At 37.6% G+C, this 13,082-nt stretch overlaps 1 protein-coding gene across 9 annotated transcripts in view; it reads right to left on the reverse strand.

Annotated features, from left to right (window-relative positions):
- LOC129361792 (adhesion G protein-coupled receptor L2-like) overlaps positions 1-13,082 on the reverse strand; it is a 124,599-nt gene that overhangs the window by 92,942 nt on the left and 18,575 nt on the right. For 8 of the 9 annotated variants that reach the window (XM_055032895.1, XM_055032893.1, XM_055032900.1 and 5 more), the window contains exon 2: positions 1,631-1,845. In XM_055032895.1, the coding sequence (XP_054888870.1) occupies positions 1,631-1,706 (76 nt within the window). In that variant the 5' untranslated portion in view covers positions 1,707-1,845. Of the gene's footprint in view, positions 1-1,630; positions 1,846-6,093; positions 6,168-13,082 lie in introns of all 9 variants that reach the window. The other variant, XM_055032892.1, reaches the window with a different exon arrangement.

A 13,082-nucleotide genomic window follows, 5' to 3' on the forward strand; every position in this document is an offset into this window, starting at 1 on the left:
TTCAGGTTACTTTGTCTCACCGTACAAAAGGGTCTGAAAGGGAAAGACGGAAACGATCATCATTAATTCAGACACACCAACCATCAGCCGTGGTGACGGGCGTGTAACTGATGGGTGTGTTTTGTCACAACACTTGTTATTACGGCCAAAAGTGCTAATCAAAAGCAAAGGAAGTGAGAAGAAGCTGAAATAAAAAGCTGAAAAGAAAAGAAAGCGGTTTTAAGGTTTCATTTGAGATTTATAACAAGTCCTTTGCTCTTGTGCACGACTTTTGAGAGTTCCATGTTCGCTGGGTGCCTCAGATCAATTTTATAAAGGTGAGAATAAAAAATGCATAAGTTCTTTGAGAATCTGGTTCATCAAAGTACACTCACATAATCTATAATGAATCTTGTGGAGCAGAAAAGGTGTCATTTTTCAGACTTTACGGGCGGAGAATGACAGCAGTTTCAAGTGCCACCGCTAAAGAAAAGACATTTTTTAAAATTCATAAGAAGCCAGAAAATATCTAGGCAGTTCTGTTACAAAACTATACCAAAGTTTAAAAACTGAACAAATCTTCCATCATGCCATTCCTGTGGTTTCAGATCATTTCGGAAAAAAAGGCAAAGTGGGGTTTTTCCTGGCTACATGTAGAATAGACCAACGCAGTGTTACCCTTGCCCCTGTTACTGCTGCCCACAACTGGTCAGGTGGCTGAAAGAAGACTTCCACAGTTTTCTCCCTGATTACAGTAAAAAAAACTGTGACAGAAAAACAGAAAACCAAGTTTTGGGAACTAAAGGAGCAATACCATTTATCAATGTGATATGGACCTAAATTGTCAGCACAATATGTTGTGGTATTTAATTTAAAAAAACTATAAAGGTGACTTTAACAACTGTTTCAACATGTATTATTGTTTATGGGATATTAAAGAAATTACTCACTGCTAACAGTCAGAGATTTCCAGACATAGATACTGCTCCAAGCAGATATGCTAACCTTAAAATGCCACATCTATATATGTACTGACATAAAAAAATAATAAATACAATTACCACTTTCTTAAAATTTAAATACTATATCTTTTTCTCAAACATTGATTGGTCTACATGGGCAGTTGCAGAAACCACCACTGGTTTTAAGAGCAGAATAACAAAATTATATAATACTCTGCACAATAGGCTGTTGTAAACTGTGTTTTAAAGCTAAATTTCTGCCTGAGAATATTTACCTAAATCAAACAATGACTAAATGGTACTAAACTGTAATAATTAATATGCTGTGTTATTTAATAAAAATAAAATTTTGTTGCTTTTCTGTTTTAAATAAAATCAATTAGACAATGTTACATATTTCAGCTTTATAGTCTTGGGGTAATTACTGTGAAAGTATGGCATTTTCACTCAAGGTTATCAGACCATGTGATTTTCATCCTGGTTTGTGCCTGGTCGAGAAAAACATTTTCAAACTTCAAGGTTAAGCTCAAAGAAGACCTTGGCAACCTATCCGCCTGCTCTTCACTTCTCAAAAACAGCTTACCACAATTTTCACTAATGAATTCCACACATTTATAATGTGTTGAATACTAACATGCTTTTCCAAAGGTTGCCTGGAACTGTATTAATTCCACCTTCTGAGAACTTACCTTGTGTACAGTGAAAGCACAGAAAAAGGAGCAGAAGGCAGCGAAGCACTGGACACCTCCACAGTGCAGAGGCCATCGTGTCGCAGTTAGCAAACGATCCGGATGACTGATGGGCTGATAACAGCGTTTCAAAATGTCGCAGTCAGAGGATGGAGAGCTGGTAAAACTTCAGCGATCAGTAGGTCTTGGAGAAATATTGACGAGCATCTTTATGTCTAAAAGTAAACAAAGAAAAAAGAGAAAATTGTGGAAAAATTTAGTGACTGAATGGTTAACATTAGAGTGACTTTAGTGCTGGCAATTCAACATTTGGAAGACTCAAGAATTCATCAGTGGGTTGCATTTAAAAAAAATAACAGCAAATATTTGAACATCATGATTAATACCAATGTTGAAAAGAAGGTTTGCTCAAACGAGGATATGTTTAGAGTTCAAGTTCTTCCAAATCTAACGTGTTTTTCTCACCACGTTTATAAGGATGCCAACATAAGAGCAAAGCACATAACACACTTGAGCACTTATTCAGCACTGTACCATTGTAACCAACTGTTTACTCTTCATTATTTTTCTATGTCTCTGTGCTTAACCTTCTACATTTGCTGCCAGATCACCGCAGGAGAAAGCATGTCGCTCTGGCAACACATTAATACAGGACGCCATTACAGACGAGGCGGTTTTGAGAGCTACTTTTGTTTCCTGCCTTATCAAGGGCCGGCAAAAACGGTCCTTTGTCTGCTAAAGAAGCGAAAGGTTAGAGCCCGAGACAGACTAACACACAAGACAGATAAGCTGCTTACCAAAGTCAAACACCGGGGTAGGATGTGTTGTGTGTCACATCTGAAAGCTCACAGACTCACTCACACACGCACACACACGCACACACACGCACACACACGCACACACACGTACACACACGCACACTCACGCAGACATACTTATTTATGAGTGCTTGAATATATACATAGTTAGCAAAGTTAATGCATATCCTGGCTGGAATCACGTCCCCAAACTCCATAATAACAAAAAGAAAAAAAAAAACAAAGAACGTATTTAGTCTGGTGTGTTTGTGATTCTTTATGCAATAATAGCACAGATGTACCGAGAAGTTGGGCAGTGAATCGAAACAGACAAATTTTCTTCTTGATCGACACCGGATCAAATGGAAACCTAAAAATCCTATCTGTTTCTAATTACTGAATGTGCCGTATTGAACACCACCCACTGTGCTGAGACCACACTTTGGTGTTGACGTGATGTTGAGTGACTGTGCAACCCGTTAATATAAGACAGTAAAGCCCGTTTAAACTTTTAAATTTAAAACTAAAAAATCTTAAATCTTACATTACAGTCTCATATTACCTCTGCTCCCAACATAAATAATAGCCATTCACAAAAAGCTAAAAAAAATTCAGAGATTCATAATTTGAATGAAGTTGGTCACAAAATGTCTAATTGGTGCATCTCTAAGTAATACATCCTCCCATAGGTCACTTGCTACTTGTCTTCATGTAGAAGAGAGTAAATGTTCCCTTTTGCTGAATGTTTCTCCCTCTGAGCCACCTTTCATCTGCCATGATTATTTTATAATGAACCCAAAATATGAGCAGCAGAGCAGTCAGCGCTGATCACTCTCTGGGCCTCGCTAATACACCTAGATATTTTTGGCAACATAAAAACCCCACAAAACATGGGAGAGCTTCCACATTAGCATACTCAGACATTATTCAAGCAAATATTAGTCATTTTAAATACGTGACCAGAACCTGGTAGAGGTGGAATAAAAGCTTCCCGGTTCTCCAAGCAGCCTGTCGAAGCTTGAAAATATTTATTTTTACTTGAGGTCACCCTGACCGAACTATTGAGCTGCAAACTCTGAGCCAAGGAAACGCACATGCAGTCAACTTAAAATTTATCAGCCAATCTTAGGTGGGTTTATGGGAATTGCGCTTTTATTTTTCTTGCAGTTGTTTATCTGGCAGTGGCGCCGAAGCAAATCAGATAAGAACAAAGAGGAGCAGGCTCGCTCTCCTGTATGGGAAGTCTGAGTCCATGTCTACTGATGCAGCTCGCAGCCCTCAGTTTACCAACACAGCTTCTACGGGTTCAATAATGAAGAGAGCAACTACTCTCCAGAGACAAACCAGACTTCTGCAGCCACTTAATAATCTTCCAAATATGAGGTTTTAGTCTGTGGCATAACTATAATGGTCGCTGACAGAAGAGCACTGGAGACTGTTGGGGACTGCTGGTCAAGGGGCGTGCCCCTGCCCTTCTGGTTGGCTGGACCTACTGAACCCCCTCCAAAGCCCCTCCAGACACTCAGGGGTGAGATCCTGCTCAGTCTTGAAGATGAAGGCTTGCCCTCTTCACCCCAGGGTTCTTTCTCCTGATCAGCTGTCGCCCTGCTGAGTAACATTTCCCCTCTCTCCCTTAAGCTGGTGGAGGACACAGCCATGTTCATCTTCTATAAAAAAAAAGAAAAAAAACTCTGTTTTGTTTGGAGGGATTTCTGCACTGAATCGGTCCAGACTTGAGATAAACGGATTAGGCGATTAACATGAAGATGCTTTACACGAGCGCCGACAGACGCATCATAATTTCACATCAGGGAACGAGGGGAGTTGACGTAATTTGGTAGATGAGGGCCTCAATGCTTCCGAGCAGAACATTATTTTAAAAAGTAAATGAGTCACAGTTAACCCTTTCAGATACAGAAAAATCGTCTGCACTGAGCCGCCCTGCAGCCTAAAAACTGAGGTTGACACAGGGCCAGCATTTCTGCATAATGATCATCTGTAGATGCACAATCACTCTATTTCCGGTTGTCTTTAAGGTCTGACCTGCCTCTTTCAATTATGACTAATTCAGCTTTTTTGAGAGAAAAAAATGTTTTGCGCTTTGATGAAAGTAGTAGTTTTGAAACCATCAGAAAGCATCTCAGTTATAACCTCTATCTGAACTCAAGGAATAAATCAGTTAGAAATTCAACTTACGTCATCATTGAAATATTAGCATGTGCAAAATTGCAATTGTGAAGGACTACATGGTTGCAATATTTTATTGACTAATATATCATAAATCTGATGCATTAATGCAATATAGATGTTTACAATTTGAGATGCAAAGAGTACAATTTAAGAAGAGTGAGTAAACATATACAAACTGCAGTTAGTGTTCCCCACATAAACGTGTTCAATAAAAACGTCACAATTACAGGATTTCCTTCATGCAAATCAAATTTCAAATACTGTTGACTGATGGGTGAAGCTGGTGGTAGATTTTAATTATAGCTAGAGTTGTGCGATACATCTTTACTTAAGAAATATCCTGTCAATCTGGATGACGTAATAATTTACAGGCCTATATCTAATCTTCCTATATTATCTAAAATGTTTGACGACATGGTAGCTAATCAAGTGTAGGTGCATCTAAACAGTGATTTCTGTCTGAGATTCATTCATGCTCATTATGATCATCCTAAAACCGATGCTGAAACCTGACAGGTTCAGAATGATTTAAAGTTGTAAAGAAAGATGCAGTTATTGCAGATTTATAAATATCATCTACTGTGACATACAGTGTGACTATTTTTCATGAGTCCCCACTTGCAATGCACACCAGCACACTACAGATAAGGGACATTCATTTTGATCTGTGCATTAAGATCCCCTTCCTTAAAAACACACATCATATTCCCCAAGGTTTTCCTTCCATTAGCAGTCTATCTGTCTGAAGAAAAGGACGAAAGCCCCACCAATGAAATGAAAAATGATTCACAAACATTCCTGACAAACCCAAGGAGAGAGATCAATCATCAGTTAAGATAATGGAGAAAATCACAGTCCACAGCAAATTTTTCACATCAGCCTGATAGAAATAATAAACAAGCATTTAAAAATGGACAGCGAGCAATTAAAGGATAATTAAAACAAATGGACAAGAGGAGACGGCCCACATGTCTTAACATGAAATACAGGGCTGGCTGCAGCAGCCGCCTGAATGAATGCGAGACTCCTTTGACAAACTTGCGTCTGCCTCACACAAGCTGGAGAGGCGTCCGTTGAAAGAGAGATGGGGGAGACAGAGGCGAGTGTGGGAGTTTCGAAGACGGAAGGGACTAAATAGCTGTGAGAGCTGAGGGGGGCGACTGGCAAAGAAGGCAAAGAATGGAAGGGGGAGAAAGAAATGGGGCGGTGGGGTCACTGAGGAGGATTGACAGGCTGTGAGTACGACCTGACCTTGTGGGTTTGCCTCCAAGTTTTCTCAACAGGCTTAGAGAAGACAAAAATAAAGCCCAGGAATGTTAATTTATTTTCAATTGTCAACGCCCAGAAGAGAGCGTCAAAGAGCGCATACATACATATCAAGTAAGACTCGAACAAAAAAACTAATGTGCAAGTCCAAGTGTAGGACGAAAATCTACAAGTGAAATAGAGATGTGAAGCTGTGGTGCTGGATCTTACCAACACAATGATGCGTCTTCCACTCAGTGAATGAGTACTAATTTGGAGAACTTTCTGCCTCCAACCCCCATGCCCTATATTCAGAAGCAGAGAAGACACATTCAAGAATGGAATTTCAAATGCCAGAATGCGGTTGATGGACTAGAAGCGAGAGACAGAACTACAGGAACTAAGAAAACACAGCCTCAGGGAAATTTTCTTCCTGTCCTCGGTGTACCATGATGTTTCGGGGGAACTCTTTTGTCATGACAGTCCTGTCAGAGCTGCGCTTTAAACCCCTGCAGGGATATGATGTCATTTCCTTGGCTCCACCAGTGATGAAGACAAGTCCCCACCACCATCCAGAAACAGAGCTGCACCTTCACACAGCACAGTCTGCCAAGTGTGCTTTATCAACAATTCGAAGATAAGATAAACTGCTATCAGGATTAACTGGCTGTAAACGGGTTCGCAGCTGCACATGGTGAAACAACAAAACATGCTGACGACTTCCTAATTGGAACTCAATCCTCTTAATTTTCCCAACTAATGAGCAGATTGATTGGAAATTAGGTCATTCTGAGAAATGAATGTTTAGCAGTTTGAAAACTGTGAAACAAAAAGGAATAGTTTCGGTATTTCACTGAAAACCTTCAAGCACATTTTTTATTATATATTTTTGAAAAATGAGCCTTTATAGTATCAGACAGTCGCACAGAAATGCATTAAATCATATCATATAAAGATGCTCATAAAGGCCAGAGCCACCTTTATGAGTCATAACTTCAAAAACAGACTTTCTCTGATGAATCTCTTAATTCCTTTGTTAATAAAGTAATTTTGGGAAGTTCTTATTTGCACTGTTTCTTCAGTTCATTGTTGTATGAGCACACAATAACGTAAGACTTTGGACCATTACAATACTTCAATTGTTTTGGTCAACAATGATTTTCTTTCTGACTTGCGGCTGTGCTCGGAATCATTGTCTTGTTACAGTGTTGGCTACATTTCAGCTGTCGGACAGATGGCCTCACATTTGACTCTAAATTTATTTTGTGTACTGAAACATTCACCATCATCTCCTTTAATGCAAGATACCACAGTTCTGTATCAGTCCAGTAAAACAAACTCATCAGCCCTCCACCATGCTTGACAGCTGGTGAAAGGTGTTTGCACTGATATGCTCAGGCTTGTGTTTGCCAGTTGTCTTGCTGTGGCTGTTATTATCAAGCATCTCCATTTTGGTTAGGTCTTTCCAGAGAACATTGTTCCACATGTCTTTTTCACTTGTTCAGATGTAAATTAGCAAGCCGTTCTGTCTTTTTTTTTTTAAAAAATAAGTTCATTTTAACATTCTTTCAAGACTACAAAGAATTGTAACATCTAACAAACTCAGAAACATTATTTTTTATAATTTCTTTGAACACTTCCCTGTCTGACCTTGGAATGAACTTCCTGACATCCATTTCCAGGAAGACTGGCAGGTGTCATGAATGTTTTCTACTTGTGAATAATCGTTCTTACTATCAAGGGTTGACTATAAATTGTTTGGTTAACGTATTTATGACCCCTTTCCAGAATGATGGGTCGCAAAAATTACTTCACATACTGTATTACTGATGTATTTCACACTTGGAGCACCTCAATGTACGAGGCCAGAAAAGCACCAAAATGCTCTCTTTGATGCAGGCACTCCATCTTGCAAACATACATCCATAGCTTCTTTAAAAGAAGTAAACTTGTTATTTCCCAATAGCCTGCTGTCATGTTGCTATTATCTAAAATATGAAGCTAAAGAATTAAAAGAACGCCTTCTTTTATTGACAGAAGTTCGTCTTAGTTTCAGTATTGCATTTAAATAAAAGTTTTTTACAATGACATTATGAAAATACATTTTGATAAGTATTAAATAAACAAATTTGTGTTTAGAGTTTAATTAAACATGCTGGTTCAGTCAATGGCAGTGGTTATGTCTGGCATCCATCAGAGAACAACACAGCTGATATGTTTACAGTGATTATATAAGAAAAAATCTATATATCTACATAGGAAAAGATGAGCTGAGAAAGTTTCTGTTTTGAAGCAAGAAATTCAGTTTGTAGCGACAGCTAGATTAGCCACAGTGCTAACACAAAGCTAAAACATGCTAGCAGCCTGAACCTGTAAGCCTTTAGGCACATTTTACCAATGAACATCACAACTACAGATGACAAGAAAAATGTTTACATGGCACCTTATTAAAATAAACTGAAAACGGCTGTACCTAGCTTTAACACTTTTGTGTTAAAGTCACACTTGATAGCAAGCTAAACTTGCTTACCCTAAGAAATCAATGCCTATTAGCAGTAGAGTATTATGGTTTAATAATAAGCCATAAAATTGTATTTTGTTACAAAATAGACAAACCTAACATGCAGCTATATTTTTAAATAGAATTTTACAAATGTATTTAAAATGTACTGAAGATACTTCCATACCTTTCACTAATACATTGATTAAAATCTACCAAAATACAATATTTTATAAGTGCATTAAGCCTGAACCTTTTATTTATTGTCTTTTTTCTTGGAATAAATGACTTCGGTTGAAAGCAAGGTACTGCTAAGAAAAAATATAAAAAATAAATATGCTTTTGAGGTGAAATGTCCTTGAACACGGCGCACAAAGCCCACACAGAAGCTCTCTGTAAGGTGCAAGGCTTCTTTATTTTATTGAGAGAGCACAACGGTTGGTGTGTTCAGCGCCTCCTGGCCAAGTGATTGAGTCAGAAGATAAGATTGAGTGCCAACGGGCAAATGAACATAGTGAAAACAGAGAGGGTTGGGCAAAATACGTTAAGTAAAGTAAAGAGAACAAAGAAGGCCCAGGAGTCACAACCAGGTTAGTGTCAAGCAAAATAAAGAAAGTATTTGTGCCTCGAGTGACCACATAACAAAAAAAAAAGAAAGAAAAAACACCTGTCAACAAAATAATGAACCATGCCTAAAATAATTGCAGTTATGACTGATACATCTCTCAGCAACAGCAAATTTACCTCCTGACAATAATTATCACCGATGCATCAATTGTATATGCAATGTATATTAACAAAACTGTTCATGCTGTTTTATACCTGTTCTGATTTCGCCATCATCCCAAAACAAAATCTACCAAATTAACAGCAAGAGCCACCTATTGATTCTGAGCTGCACTCTGGGGAGAACGAGGATTTATAAAAGTCCTAAATAGATTAAAGAGCAGTCCTGTTTTGTACAGGCAGAGCAATATCCTGAACAAACAAATTTTACTAGGTTAGTGATATGTAATTTCTTAGCATCAAAAAAATGAAACAGAACATTATGTTTCGCACCAGTGTGCATGCATATTGCATGGCTCACTGGGGTGTTTTGGGGATTGTGTGTTTTCAGAATGTGGTTCTCAGGAAAATGTAGCTTTGAAATGGTTCACAGGAGACAGCTTGTGCTTGTTACTCCATCATAATTAATACTTGCTACTGGGAAAACTGTAAACAGTGCATGTTTGGCACTTTGCTGTATAACTGATTTAAATAGTTCATGCATTATCATAATTGTTGGGTATTTTTCTGCCAATCAGCCCAATATGACATTTTCACAAACCTGGAAATTTAATTATTCAAAATTAGACTTGTGGGAGCATTTCTAGTTGTCAAAAAGGCAGTTTATTTCAACTAATATTTTATGTAGAATCACTGCGCAGTTATATTTTTGAAGTGCAGATTTAACAGCTCCATAACTTAATACATTTTTGGTAGACTATAACATTTTGAGTCCCACGCATTCAAACTCTATTGACTATTAAACTATGTAGACAAACTTTTGCAGTTTTTTTTCTTTGCTGACACCTGACTCAGACCTTGATAAAGAAGGTCAAGTAGGAGGTTCGGGTCACTTTGCTTATGGAAAAGTAAAAGAAGAGTGAGGAGAACTGGGACGAATCAGAAATTAAATAGACATCACAATATTCAAAAAATAATAGTGAAATTTAAAGCTTTCTTGATAATATGCGGCCCTAAAAAATCTGAATACTTAAGATTTCTGACTTGCTTTTTGTCCAGCAGAGAGTTTTTCACACCCTCCGAATGGTAAGGTACAAATTGTTATTCCTTTAGAAGCTGGCTGTATACAAAGAAGTTCAATAGAAAATTAAGTGGAATGAAAAAGTCTTATGAAGTCAAAGCTCTTATAAAACTATGGGAGTGTATTCACCAGATTTGGATTGAGACCAAATACATCGTTTCATGACCTGAACGCAGACTTATCCAGGACATCAACTACAACTGTTGTGTTAGAATGAAATTTTATTGATATTAGAGTACAATTTTCAGATAAACCCGATTTTAAGTGTTTAATCATTTAGATGACCATAATTATCAGAAATAAATACAATGCATCACTCTATGTGCAAAGGTTCTACATAACAAGTTTTTCTTTCTTAAATGAATAAATGAAAAATTTATGTTCTTCATTGAGCTTCTAACAAATGTATATTCAATTAAGAAAGCTAACTTTTTATTTACTATTTTAGTGCATGTGGATGTTTTCTGCTTGGCTCTGAAATTAATAGACTGACCTAAGAACAGATGGTTAAGCAGGAAGGTCGCCAAAGAGGAACACAGAGCAGTCTGGTACTGACACAACGAAGAAAAGTTTCTTTTTTCAAATCAATCTCTTCATACATTTTTCTCAAAGCCTCACTTCTCACCTCCTCCATGCATCATTCTCACACTCCCCTGCATTTATCCACAAAAACGCCCACACGTGCACACACACTCCTCTCACCTCCGGCTCTCTCCGATGTTAAACAGCCTTTTCTTTTTTTACAAGCAGCCATAACTGGCTTGGCAATGTCAGCTCCACCTGCACACACTAAACACACCACACAACAGATCCGTTCACTTTCAGCACATTTACGGCGAGTGATATGTTGATGTTAACACCTCCTGGAGGTAAAAAAAAAAAAAAAAAACTAAGCACACTGATGTGATATTAGATTTTTACACACTCTAAAGTCCCATTCAGAGTAGATTAGTTTTATCAGGAGGGAGCGCATAAAGCTAATACATAACATCTGTGATGTTAATGAGCAACATGCAGGCAGGGGGAAATCTGTCTAATCAGTCTCCTACGTTACACAACTCCATTCATGTGCTTCCATTGTGCCAGAGATGGATCATAATAATCAGATACAATTTCCACAGTTGACGGCAACTTGTTCAAACAAAGACAAAAGAAGTGCTGCATCTGGGCCGAAGTGATCTCAGCTCCAGGGTTAGAGCCAGAACAGCCCTGGGAGTCCCACCTTCTCCAAAAGGAAATTGCACATTATTTGCAAACTATCACAGGGATGTCACCACGGATGGGACAAGCTCTGGTTTTATAGGTGTTATTTCTGTTGTAAGGGAGGGCAAGGGAGGAAGCTCCCACTGCTAAAATTGATACAAGTTACTGACACGCAAGATCCAGGCACTGCTTTAATATTTGCGATTATTATCCGTCTCACACTAATCCTGTAAAAACAGAAAATTGTCTCTCAATAGATAACTCAAGAACTTATTTTTTTTCTCCAAATACACAAAGCATACTGTTGAACAGTAATAAAAAGTCATCATCAATACTAATAAGGGTAGAACGACAGAACATATTTTAAAATGAATTGTGCTAGTTTGAAAAGAGAGAAAAATGAAGTCAGAGGTGAAGTTCAGATTTATACTGAAGTTTTATGCTAACTAAAACACAAAAATGAACCAATCAAGCTTTTTCTTCTGTAACGTTTCACCCCTATTATTAAGGTTTTTAAAGAACAACAATAAGGCAGAGGTAGCAGTTTTACATGGGAGAAAACAATGAATGAATTACACACTTTAGACCCAGGCATTTCTCCATAATTTGTGACAGATTTTTATTAAACTCAAATACAGTTCCTGATTGATGTGTTTCCCAACTGAAGAAACAAAGTTTCTAGTTTTGATGCTGATGGTTCAAGAATTCAGATTTTCCAGCAATTGATTTGCAGATCACTGAGTTTTAATTTCTGGCTGATTGGATGGTGCAGCTCTGCTAAAACATTTTAAATATTTGTCAGATTATTTTTATGCACATTTTCCAAGTGGTGAAAAGAGAGAAAAAAAAACAAGTCACTTAATGGACTGTTACCTGTTATATTTTCAAATTGACCAGATAACGTATTTTTGGTATTTGCATATTTATTGCCCAATATTTTCTATCTGGTTCAAAACGGATATTTGATTCCCATAACTCATGCAGTTCATGGGAACTGCAACCAGAAAGTAATTTGTGCATTCAAAATAGGCTCATGTCATCATTTAGCACTTTTTAATCCAGTTTTAGAATTTCCTGCAGGTAAGATAATACATGGGACAAGTTGAGGCTGGCAACAAAGCAGCCCTACAGGCAAAGCACTGAAACAGCAGAAACATCTTTCAACAGTTCATTAGGGGGAAAAAACTAATTTACATGTTCTTGTTTTTTTTTTTTTATTTCAAACCCAGTTTTGTTTGAAAATAGCAATGGCTTCTCCTGACTCACCACCCAAAGTGTAGGAAACCAAAATCACACTTTGCTGTCATTCGAGATAATAGAGCATGAACCAGATGTTGATCTTGTTAATCCTTTAAATGATGCATTTATATAAACCAGTGCTGGTTTATCCCAAAGTTGGTTGTGTTTTATTCCAAAAAAAGCACAATCCACAAATTTTGTATCAGTCTGTTTTTATTCAAAATATGACCAAAAATTCCAATAGAGATGTGTTGGAGAAGCATTTCAGCTAAAAGATGGACACAAAAAGCTTGTGATCCCTAAGTGAGAAAAGTTACCTATGTGACATAATGACTTTGAATAACTCCAAAGGTAATTAAGGCTGCTTCACAGGAGACCCACACATAAAAGCTTGTAATCAACGTTTCTAGAGACAACTGTGACATTAGAAAATCATCTAATCAAAGCCTCATTGATTTAATTGGAATCATA

Source organism: Poeciliopsis prolifica, unplaced genomic scaffold (assembly GCF_027474105.1).
Source record: "Poeciliopsis prolifica strain line A6 unplaced genomic scaffold, Auburn_PproV2 SCAFFOLD008, whole genome shotgun sequence".
Taxonomy (NCBI): Eukaryota; Metazoa; Chordata; class Actinopteri; order Cyprinodontiformes; family Poeciliidae; genus Poeciliopsis; species Poeciliopsis prolifica.